This window comes from Pocillopora verrucosa, chromosome 4 (assembly GCF_036669915.1).
Source record: "Pocillopora verrucosa isolate sample1 chromosome 4, ASM3666991v2, whole genome shotgun sequence".
Taxonomy (NCBI): domain Eukaryota; kingdom Metazoa; phylum Cnidaria; class Anthozoa; order Scleractinia; family Pocilloporidae; genus Pocillopora; species Pocillopora verrucosa.
The window spans coordinates 6,385,898-6,397,926 of NC_089315.1; the positions used below are offsets into that span (position 1 = coordinate 6,385,898).

The 12,029-nt window shown below is 36.5% G+C and overlaps 1 protein-coding gene across 1 annotated transcript; it reads right to left on the bottom strand.

The window, feature by feature from the left end:
• Positions 1–56: 56 nt before the first annotated feature.
• Positions 57–4,582, bottom strand: LOC136280271 (G-protein coupled receptor GRL101-like). The gene is made up of 10 exons (XM_066165257.1): positions 4,530–4,582; positions 3,376–4,372; positions 3,038–3,119; positions 2,379–2,441; positions 2,162–2,242; positions 1,845–1,925; positions 1,528–1,608; positions 966–1,010; positions 525–575; positions 57–136 (listed from the first exon to the last, which is right to left on the bottom strand). The coding sequence occupies exons 1-10, from the start codon at positions 4,580–4,582 to the stop codon at positions 57–59; spliced, it is 1,614 nt and encodes a 537-aa protein (XP_066021354.1).
• Between the last annotated feature and the right edge of the window lie 7,447 nt (positions 4,583–12,029).

The window sequence follows — 12,029 nt, forward strand, 5'->3', positions numbered from 1 at the left end:
AGGTAAAAGAGATGTTTTCATTACTCATAAAATGCCTTAATCCCTTTAGTGACCAATCAAAAACCATTATCTCCTTTACCTTTGTTACTGGGCACTGAAATCTCTTCAACCTCCACCTGCTCCTCAGATTTACCAGCTGTGTGAAATCAGATTTATTATTAAAAATTACGTTAGTTACATTTAAGTGTTAAGTATTTGACGACAACAAACTTTCCAATAAGGCTTTTTTAAATTCATCTACCCATTAGGTTTAGTAACTGAGAAAGGGTTTTGTACCTTACCGGAAATAGAGACCGACAAGCTGCTCTCGTAAATTTTTTCATGTGACAGACTTAGAATCGTGATTTGATTGGTGATTAAACGTTGACATCATAACCCCAATCTTATTGGTGTGACATAGAAAACCATGCAATCAAGTATACCAAGTGCGCCAGCTTGATAGCACCAGCCACCATTCGCTGTTTTTTTTTAGAGTTACGAAATTTCCGAAAAAAAAATGAAATGAAAATGGAAAAGGTGTTTACCTTCCACAGTCTTTGTAGTGGGTGGTCTGATGTCAAAATCCTCCTGATAATCTGTTTTAAGGAACAAGTAGAGTAAAATGTTTCATGATACTTATGGTTCATGTTTTATTCTGCAATAAATATCTCTACAAATTTTATTTTAGGTACGTCAGAATTTCAGATGTATTCAATTATTTATTTATTTATGAAATAACACTGAGTTACAAAGCTCACATTTAAATCTGCAAGTTAATTTGGGCGAATGAAAATAGTTGCTGAAATAATACCTCTGCCAAATACAGCTGTTAAGACGCATTACCTTTTTTCATTTTGGCGATTCCTATGACCGTTTGTAAAAAGTAATTTGCAGTTGAAGTCACATTGGGCAACTGTGACTTTTGCAGTACTAGTACTTCTCTTAAACGCCTTCTTTTTATATTTCTTTCATAAATGAATTTTTACCTGAGGAAGATGGATTCGCATCCCCTCCACAGGCTTGTTCAATTGCTGTCAACAGAGCAAAGAATTATCTTTAAGTTATTCTTCATACAATATAACTGAAAACTGGAAACAATGAAAGATCATTGTCAATATATATGTATCATTTATTAACTACAACCGTGTCATATGGGAGACGATGGTATCTTCCGTCCATAATACACTGTACAGGTTACCAATGTAAAGGAATGGGGATCTCTTGAGTGGAGGTCTTAAAAAGTGCATATGGAAATTTATCACCAGAATGTCTGGAGGTAACTTATCAACCAAAAGTAATATAACCTAATTTCGTCCCATTATTGTCACATGGGAAACCATTCCTTAATCTATCCTTTCTCAAAATGCACCTACAGAAATTATCAGATCAGAAAAGGAATGCTACAGTTTCTATAGGTATTTCAATTTGAGAGAACTAATATTTGTTAGGTTAATTGATTAAACTATACATACCTGCCAAGAGAGTTGGATTGTAAAGTCAAATACAGCTTTATCGTTAGCATCAAAACTCTTATATTTATTAACTGACCTGGTTGCGGTGCAGGCAATTCAGGGACTTCCACTTCTGGGATTTCGTTGTGTTCCAATACCTGCATTTCAATTTGCTCTCCTACGGGAAAGAAAATGAAAAAAAGGAATTAAGTATCTATCCTTTCTTAAAATGCACCTACAGAAATTATCAGAGCAGAAAAGGAATGCTATGGTTTCTATAGGTATTTCAATTTGAGAGAGCTAATATTTGCTAGCCTAATTGATTAAACTATAGATAATTGCCAAGAGTTTTGGATGGAAAAATCAATTAAAGCTTTATTGTTTGCATCAAAACTCGTATATTTGTTAACTGACCTGGTTGTGGTGCAGGCAATTCAGGGGCCTCCACTCCTGGGGTTTCGTTGTGTTCCAATACCCGCATTTCAATTTTCTCTCCTACGGGAAAAAAAATGAAAAACAGAAATTAAGTATCTATACTTTCTTAAAATGCACAAACAGAAATTATCAGAGCAGAAAAGGAATGTTATGGTTTCTATAGGTATTTCAATTTGAGAGAACTTATATTTGCTAGGTTAATTGATTAAACTATACATACCTCCCAAGAGAGTTGGATTGCAAAGTCAATTACAGCTTTATCGTTAGCGTCAAAACTCGTATATTTATTAACTGACCTGGTTGCGGTGCAGGCAATTCAGGGGCTTCCACTCCTGGGATTTCGTTGTGTTCCAATACCTGCATTTCAATTTGCTCTCCTACGAGAAAGAAAATTAAAAAAAGGAATTAAGTATAGAAAAGAGAAAGGAAAGAAAAGTATCATACAGAGAACCCTACAAAGGCGTGGAGAAGATATTTCGTATGTGACTACACTAAGAAGCATTCTATTTTTACCCTCTTGGACGTTAGCATGCTCATCTCCATTTCCAATCTGTCCCTGCTGATCATTATCTGCTTCTTTTAGATAAAAAAAGTAACACCAGTAAAAAATTAATGACCATCGTCAGGTTTATATATATATAAAAAAAGCATTCTACAATTCAGAATCTCGACTTTATGATTTAGAACAGAAGTATAGCAATTCATACTTTGAATTTGTCATACCATTTGTCTCAATGTTCTCTAATATATAATTTTAGAGAGACTAACCCTCAAAAATCAAACTGAAAGCATGATTTCAATCATTAAAATTGATGATTTAATACATTGATCCCCTCTCTATTTAGAATCACTCCTGTTTCCTCTTTTACGTCTGCTACAACTTTACCTATTATCAGTTGTACCTTTGTGGTTTCAATAATTTGCTCAGTTTCTTATTCGAAAAAATTAAAAAATACGTGTGTTTTCCACGATTTCATACCAGTTCTACTCTCTTCCCCCCCCCCCCCCCCCACCTCCCTTGAAAGCCTTGGGATTAAAAATTACATATTAATTAATTAAAGAAAACTGGGTTGCTCATACTCAATTCGATGAAAGTTAAAGTTTGTTTATTTCAAGGTTTGGAATATAGTTATTGTTATCATGGTACTTTTCAATGGAGCTTAAAACTGTACCTTCTTGATTTTGTGCTCTGCTGAAAATAGATCGAAAATTGGACCACAGCTTACTCAGTTTTGCTTTCAACACAGGCTGAACCTAGACATTCAAAATATATTGAATAGCTTACGTATAAAAGACTTTCAAGTAACGTATTTAGAAGTCACGCTGGTCTCTATGGTTAAAGTCGACGGTGGAGATGCTAAAAAATCTGTCCGATCATTTACTTTTCATGCTTGTTTTGTATGTCAATCGTTACAATTACAAAATTAGGTTGCCAGCTTCCTCTGACACGAAACCAAATTTGAACATAACGGTAGGTGCTATTCCAAAGAAACAAAAAAAAACATGTTACCTGCGGAGTAGAAAGCGTATACAGCAATGGGTTGATAGCTGAATTGATCGGCAGAGCAAACACTGCAATCCACACTGCCAGATCACCAGGAGGATCAAATGTTTTCTCGACGTGGGACCGGATGCCGATAGCAATGATTGGCATCCAACACAAGAAATCGGTCAGAATAATGAAGAAGACTCTTTTGGCAAGTGCTCTTTCTCTTTTAGCTTGTGCACTTTGTGCTCTTGCTCGTATTTCACGAACAGTTCCATGTGCACCAAGCCGTCTGCTTGACGACCATGATTTCCACAAGATGGCAACATAGGCAACCATGATGAAGATGAATAGGGAAAAATTCAAAGCGATAAAGATGGAAGTGGAGTATTCCCAGCCTTCTTGTAATTCAGGGGAAAGCTGCAGGGGCAGGCACACTACATTATTGCCATAATACCTCTCACTGAAATAGTGCATTCCGGACAAGGGAAGGAATGCCATAACGCCTCCCACCAGCCAGATAACCACACACATTATACGGGTCTGCCATGGGGTAATTTTTGCAAAGGTGTAAGGAAACACGATGTTCTTGAGTCTGTCCAATGCGATCAGAGAAATCATCATCACTGACACTTCACTTGAAAAGACAGACATGGCACCATTGAAATGGCAAAACCAACCGGTGCGCCACTCATAGTCATGCAGGTAGTATTCCCCTGACCATTGCAGGTCTTTTATACCTATAATGATAAGGTATATACCCATGATGCCGTCAGATACACCCAGATTCACCAACATGATAGACTGGACCACATTGTTATCAGGGTAGAAATACTGCCACCCAACTACGAATAAAGACCCTAGCAACGAGAGAAGACAGACAATCCAAAGAGTTCTCCTTGGAGCATGGTGGCGGAACATGGAGTGGCAGCTTGCGAAATTGTCATTGAAGGAGTATTCGCAATCAGCATCCTGCCTGAAAAGATCGAGATGGCAGCACATCAGGTTGGTGTCCAAAGTTCTGGAATTCGAAAAAAGAAGAAAAAAAAAGAAGAAATAACACTATCATTGCATCATTGAAATCCCTTAATAATCATTAATTGATTAATAACATAGACTATTATTAAAATAATTGTTTGAAGGGCTGAGTGAAGGAAAGGATCGTCATGGAATCTTACACTCTGATGATGTGCGTCAAATGCTTGAAAAAGCCTTTGGGGAGCTCGGCCATCAGGTTGTAATGCATGAACCTGTGATTTAAAATAATCATAATGTGAATTTTAAGTTGGTTTATAACATAAATAACCTAAAAAATTGAATTTCAATAATAAGATTCATTAAGTTAATGTTAATGTTCAAATTGACTGTCCAAAAAGACAAAATCAGGAACCTAGCTAAGGATCTTAGTTTGATGTTTTCTCAAAGATTCTTTCAAAAGTAGTCATTTAGCCTAAGATAAGTCTCGTCTTGCTTTTTTGGAAATTTTTGATGGCTACTGATTTTATGGACGTGGCAGCCCATTCGGTTGAGGTCGTTCGCTGTACAAAAGCCTCTTTCCGGACTCTTCCAGGGAAAAATTCCTTTAGTATATATTTGTTATTTTCCAAAATTACTTTGCACGAGTCTTTTCCTTGACAAAACGAAATCAAAAGAATGTCATCTGATTTCAATATATGCAACTAAGTTTAGTTGCCTAGATAAACATCTGTCATTTGCAGTAAACTTACAACATTCGCAATTCGTGGGCATAGTTGAAAGTCGTGCTGGTAACGTTTTGTATCCTATTGCCGAAGATATTCCTGAAACGAAGAACGTAACTATTTACAACTAACACCAAAACGGGGACTTGCAGCAGTCACATTCCTCATTCTAATAAATTCTCATGGAATTTCAGTTAAGACTACATAGATCTCCACAATAATTGTTTCCGCTTTTTCATAATATCCACCTAGGTGCACCAAAAGTATGTTATATAAAGGCACATTTTTAGTGCAATATAAATTAAAAAAACATTGCTTTGTTGAGGAAGATAACTGGCACCACCCCTGTTCTACATCGTGGTAAATTTTAGGCAAAAATCTCAGATTTTGAACGCTGATATCATATTCATTCTATCACTTCAAATATTCTGGAATGTTTTGTATGTGATTAACTGTACTTACAGAGATCTGAGCTTTTTAACGCCCTTGAAAATTTTATCAGGCAGAGCCTCGATTTTGTTCTCCGAGAGATATCTTAAACAAAGGAAACGGATAAGGAGATATTAAAGTGCAGTAACATAATATGATTGGGTAAGGCAAATTTTATTTGAGCAATGACGGAGGTAACAGTAAAAAATACGGTTTGAGATTCAGGTCATTATGGAAAATGGTTTAAACTCTAAATGCACTTACAAATCTAATAGCTCCACCAAGCCCTGGAACTGATCTTCATGAAGCTTCTTAATTTTGTTGTACTCCATTTTCCTGAAGAAAGCATTATGTGCACTTTAGAATGAAATGTGTAGTGATATCTTTAGCTCTACTTTTTTTTTGTAAGATTTGCGGTTAAGGCAGGGAATGGCAACGTTTTCCAGTAAAATAGCTCCCAGTCTTTATATCTTAATCTTCAAAGAACACATTAGAGTTATCTATAATGATCTCAAGATTAAGCTCGAAAACTCTCAAGTTCACTCTCTGTTACAAATTACAAAATTAGTGCCAGGGATGTGGCAATACAACAAATTCTTAGATATTGTCAACTCGGATAAAAAGGAAACAAAACAACCTTTGCCTTCCAGAAGTTATTACAATGTAAGTTGTCATTCACTGAGAAGCTTTTATAGTCACCAAGTGCTGTTATTTTCAAGAAAATCTTTTAAAACAATTCTTAATATTTTGGGACGATATCAATCTTACTTACAGAAATTTTACCGCTCTTATGTTTTTGAAAGCATACGCTGGCAGATTTTCAAGTTCATTGTTTGATAAATCCCTGAAAACAATTATTACACAGTTACTAAAATTTCGCTTATGTTAGAGCTACCAACTGAAATCTGGGAATTGTTAAGGTTGCTATTTAATCAGAAGCTATTAAATTCTTACACCACAAAGTGACTTAACATTACTAACCGAAGCACAAGAAATACATAAGATAGCATCGTCTACTTCAATTAAGATTTGCAGATACGAGCTGGAAAACGTCATGATGTTTCAACTATGATGGCTGCGCTTTTAAAAAAATATTTTAAGAATGATCATTTGTTTCTGTCCAATTATCTCTTTGGTTAAATAACTAACTCACTTACAAATATGTCAGCTTGGAAAGGCTGTTAAAAAGTCCGTCTGGTAGACTCTTCAACTTGTTATTTGACAGATAGCTGATAGGAATGACGAAACAAGAAAATGCATTTTCATTAAGTCTGCAAACTGAAATTTACAGGTAAAAATACATAAAGATTCTGGTCATCAGAAACAACCAAAGAACAAAGAGAAGTACGTAGTGATACACATGCAATGTTTTGTCTTACAGTAGAGAGAATATTCAAGAGTCACTTCATTCATTTAGTTTGGTCAATATTTATGAAAAAAAGCAATTGAAGGCCGCTGAAAACTTGAAATCTGCGTGCATACTGAACTCTTTTCCCCAACACTGGCAATAGCTTCCTCTTGGATCAATAATGAAATCATTAAGCTCGTGATCTAAGAAAATATGCCAACATGGTTCAAAACAGAGAAAGATAACCCATAAAAACAACTCTGATATTCATAACATGCGTGAATTTCATTGTTGTATGTATGTTCGTTGTCACTGAAATGTTAGTTCAGCAACAAACACAAAATTCTAGATGGTTCAATTTTAAAACGTGTTATAAGTGCAGATGGAAAGATTTTATAATCTGCAACTGGAAAAGATTTTCTTTCTATATGCTCTAATTAGAGAAAGGGACGAAAAGTATGATACTACCAGAATCTGTGTTAAAATACACTAGCAGTGATTTAACAAAAGAAAGGAAAATTTTACTAAGTGTTGGAACACTTTATGTAGTCATTGAGTTAAAACAAGGTAAAGCTTGGAATGAAATAACTTACAGTTCTTTCAAGCTTTTTAGATCTTGGAATAAATTAGGAGGCAATTCAGTGAAGTTGTTGTCTTGCAACCATCTGTGTTGAAATTAAAAAAAAAAATATGTGACCTGTATGTAAAATATGTTTATTTTCATTAAAACAGTTATTTACCGAATCGTCTTTTGATCACTGAGTGGAAGGGAAGAAAAGAGAAAGGAAAAAAGTTAATTTGAAAAACAAGTATAGACAAGGCGGTAAGAGAGGGGGATGCTGCTGCGTTACAAAAACAGTTTTCCCTCCCTCCCTTGATATATTAACTTACAGTTCCTCTAGCATTGTCAAGTTTTTGAAGGCACTTCCATTCAACCCTTTCATGTCGTTGTCATTCAGGCGTCTGCGTTATTTACCATATAAAACTGACAATTAGTTTAAAGATCCACCAGAAGTTTATCTGCTTAGATAGGGGTACTACTGAAACCTTTCAGGGCTGTTGTCGAAGACAGTTACGGTTGTTTTGACTTGTAAGCAAAAGTTGGCTTCACTGTCATTGAGCGAAGAGTTGTTTGTGCTAACTTCACCGTTTACTCATTTTACAACATAACATTATAATTAAATTTGACATAGATATGGAAATTTGTAAATGATGCCAATTGGAATGATCTTTTTATTTAATGAAGGCACTTCTTGATGCCTTTTATACAGAGAACAGAATCTCATAAACGGTTAGTCCTAGGCAAAGATCCAGAATGGAACAGTCGATATGTGATCTTCATGATATTTGATATTAATTCTTGATTTACAAAGCGAAACGAATAATCTGATAAATTTAATAAAACAACGACAACAACAAAAAGCAGTTGGAGGGCTGTAGAACTGTTGTGCAGCTGGTATGAGATTAGAGTTCTTATTCTGCAGGTGCGAAAGTTTACTAGTAGTGTTAATTAAAGATGAATTTATTTTGTACTTAAATAGCTACATATTATGAATGAAATATTTGCAAATTTTGTCAATCTTATTAACACTAACATTGCATCACTAAGAATCTAGGAGCGCGGATCAGACAGAAAAAAATGAGGTTACTTACAGAAACCTTAACCGTGTATTCTTGTCAAAGATTCCTGGAGGTAGGGTGTGCAATTGTATTTCAGACAAGTACCTATGAATTTGACGAAAATTTAGCACACTAAATAAAGGCCAGAGCTGGGATGCATATAAAGTAATAAACCAGATGACTAGTGGAATAAACTCAGTTTTGAAATGCAGCTTGAGGATTGTGTAGACAACTCAAAATGATTATTATTGAGATTTTACCGTGAAATCAAAATGGTGCAGCCATGTACATGTCAAGACGAGCAACGTTTTGTCTGTCGTGCTTATCCTAACTCAGTTATATACCCTTTGACGGAGAAACAAGCTACTCATAAGGCCTCGAAACAATCCTCCAGCTACATCAGTCTCTGGCCACCTTTCGGGCCTTTTCCCACGATAGATGAACTGGAGCAGGCTTTCTTTTTTTTTTGGCGGTTCATACGATAATTTGTGGTTCCCCGTTTCCTTTCCGAATCTGTTGCTCCGAAAACATATAGAAAGGTTATCTTTCTGATTCTCGAATACACCATCGTATTTTCCTCCTCACATGATTCCGAAAGTTCTTGCGATATCTTGTCTTGTATTTTGATCCTATTTTCTTAAGAAATAAGTTTCACTTTGACCTGCAGATGAAAATCAAGTACAAAACTAATCTTTGCAGACGCGGTTGTGCAATTGCACCTTACCTACAGGGATCATTGCTTTGCTTGATTTTCATCCACAAAATTTATTTCATCAAAAAATATGATAACATTCCTCTACGGGAAAGAAGAACCCTCCAAAATGTGCCCTGATCTCAACGAATGGCGTCTTAGCTCAGTTGGTTGAGGCACCCCACTTGGTTTGGGGAGGCACGGGTTTGAATCTTGTTGAAGCCTGAATTTTTCTTCGGGCTTCTCAGTTTTTGCAGTTGTATGAAATACAGGTCAACTACGAGGGTCATTGTCCAATTTATTTTATTTTATACTCTTTTCTTAAAGCCTTTCTAATGTCGTCATATGATCTGTAAGTCTCAGCGTATAATCATAATATCAGAGTGAAACTTTTCTTGTTTTTCAAACTAAAAGTGGTACCCAAACATTTATAAACACGTAATAGTGGGTTAATGTGTTTTAAAATACAAAGACAAACATTGTTTGATGTCCCTTAATAGAGGAAAAATTAACTTACAGCCAAGTAAATTTAGTATTTGTAGCGAAAATCTCAGATGGCAAACTCTTCAACGGGTTATCAGACAAGATTCTGAAAGATAAGAAACAAAAAAAATTAGAAATGCAATTTGAAATTGTTAATAGTGGCCTTCTTTAAGCTGTCAGTTTGGCATTGTCAAGTAAAACATCGATATGCATAAGAAATTTGTTATACTGATATAAAGAATAAAGAAAATAAATGGTTATCCGATAAAACGCTCTTAACATAAATCGCCTCCTTTACATGTCAGAATGTGTTACTTAATTTACGTGAAAGACCTTTACGTTAACTCACGGTCAATCCTCGTGGAATTACAAGATTATGATTATAAATATAGACACTGACACGGAGTCTACCAAGTAAAAACGTCATACTTCTACCTTCTGTACTTCTAAAAGATTAAAATATAGAAGGTCATAATACAGATTTGCATGGATGCCGTGCTACAGATATAATGAAAGGAGAACTGACTAAAAAATTGGGACGGTTTATTAAAGTTTAAATTCTGTCAGCGATGACGCTTGACGCAAGTGGCGACCTAAGCTATTTCACAACACTGCATTGCCGTAACTAGAGCTTCACTTCAAATATTCTGAGAGGAGAAGTGCAATTATGATCCCAGTATTTCTCAGATTATAAGAAGTAAGTCGTTTCTTTCAATGAAATTGGACTTTAAATATTCTAAAGGCTTGCTTTTTCCTTTTTTCAGTTGTTTTTAAGTGGCTTTGTAATATGTCAATTTGCTTTCCATCTCCACCAGTTTAAGTTCGAGAACCCCTCGATTATGTCCATCTAAATGAATTGGTTGGTTCATGATCAGTTGATTCTCGATGAGATTGGTTTCCGACCGGAAATTTTGGACCTCAGAAATAATTCCACTTTTCGACGAAGCTTTCGGTTGCCCGGTGCCACGCACAAATTTCTCGTGGTCCTTGTTCGCACTTTTAGATCCCATCTGAGCGTTTTCAACTGTCGTCGTATTTCTTAAAGTCCAGTAGACTTATTGCGTACAGAATCTATGGGCGATTTCTTGAAAATTGTCAGGTGTTACAGAGAGAGACTGGGCCTTACTTGGTATTGCCACATGTGGGTTTGTCTAGCTGTTTAGTCTAACTTTTGCAACAAGGAAGCCTTCCGAGATTGTGTTTTTCAAGCTCTGAAGCGCTGAGGGACAAGTCGTCTCTCTCTCTGTCTGGATGTCCTTGAATTAGTTGTCTGGAAGGTAGTGATAGGTATGTGGGCGTTCGACCTCTACTTCTGGGGGGGGGACGCTCACAGTCCTTTATGTAACCTCTTGACAAAGTGTTGACTGTCAGCATACCTTTCCTAGGCTTGTAGCGTATCTTGTAGTCATACTGCTGAAGTCGCGACAAAAGCAGTCCGCAGGATGAATTTCTTACCGAACACATATTGGTGGTTACGCTGTATACCAAGGACCGGGGCAAAAAAATTCCTTCTCGATCTTTGAGCACTTCCTCACTGCCAACGGGAGTGCCCCACTTCTAGATGTCACTGGTTGACCATGCTCCATCAGTAAAAAGCTAAGCTTATCCTTGGACGCATCTCCTTAGTGCTCTTTTGGGTCACTCTCGCTGAAGTACTTGACTATTGGTGCTTTGAATCTCTTGAGTTCAGATCCACTCGCATTCTTGTGTGTCAGGCGGCGTAATGGTCTCACATTTCTGAAAGGTTTTGAAGGAATTTAGGAAGGTGCCTCACTAGCCCTATAAATCTCTGCACTGCTGATACATGTGCTGTTCGCTCCATCTTAACTGTTGCATCCGATTTCCTATGCTCTGCCTTCGAATTCAATCCATTCTTTGTCATCACATGTCCAATGAATGGCACTTTGCTTTATTTGAATTCGAACTTCTCCTTTTTCAGCTTGATGAATTTTGCTCAGCAATGGTCTTACCCTATTATGACTGAAATTTGTTTAGCGCTCGTAACTTGTGTTCGTCTTGCCTACGCGGTAATTAGTCCACGACTCTAAGACTTTATCGATCCTACCTTTCTCTTCCCTGGAGGCAAATGGTGAACCAGAGTTAATATTGACGGCTTCTGACCTGATGCATGTGATGAAAGACGCTACTCGGTACTGCGAGTGTAAATTGAGGGTAAATTCCATGTTTGAAGCCAATTTTTCCAATTCTTTTCCAGATCCACAAAAAGATCTAGCCTCAGAAGAACTGGTAAACAGATGTGAAGATTTGCTGCGGTGTTTGAGGCTTAGAACTAATGCGCCGCAGCTGCTATCTGCTTGGGACGTCATATTTGTCTGGGTTCTGTCGCCGTGTCTCGGTTCAAAGTCAGCTTAAATTCGACTAAAACACAAGTTAAAAGTTGCTATAT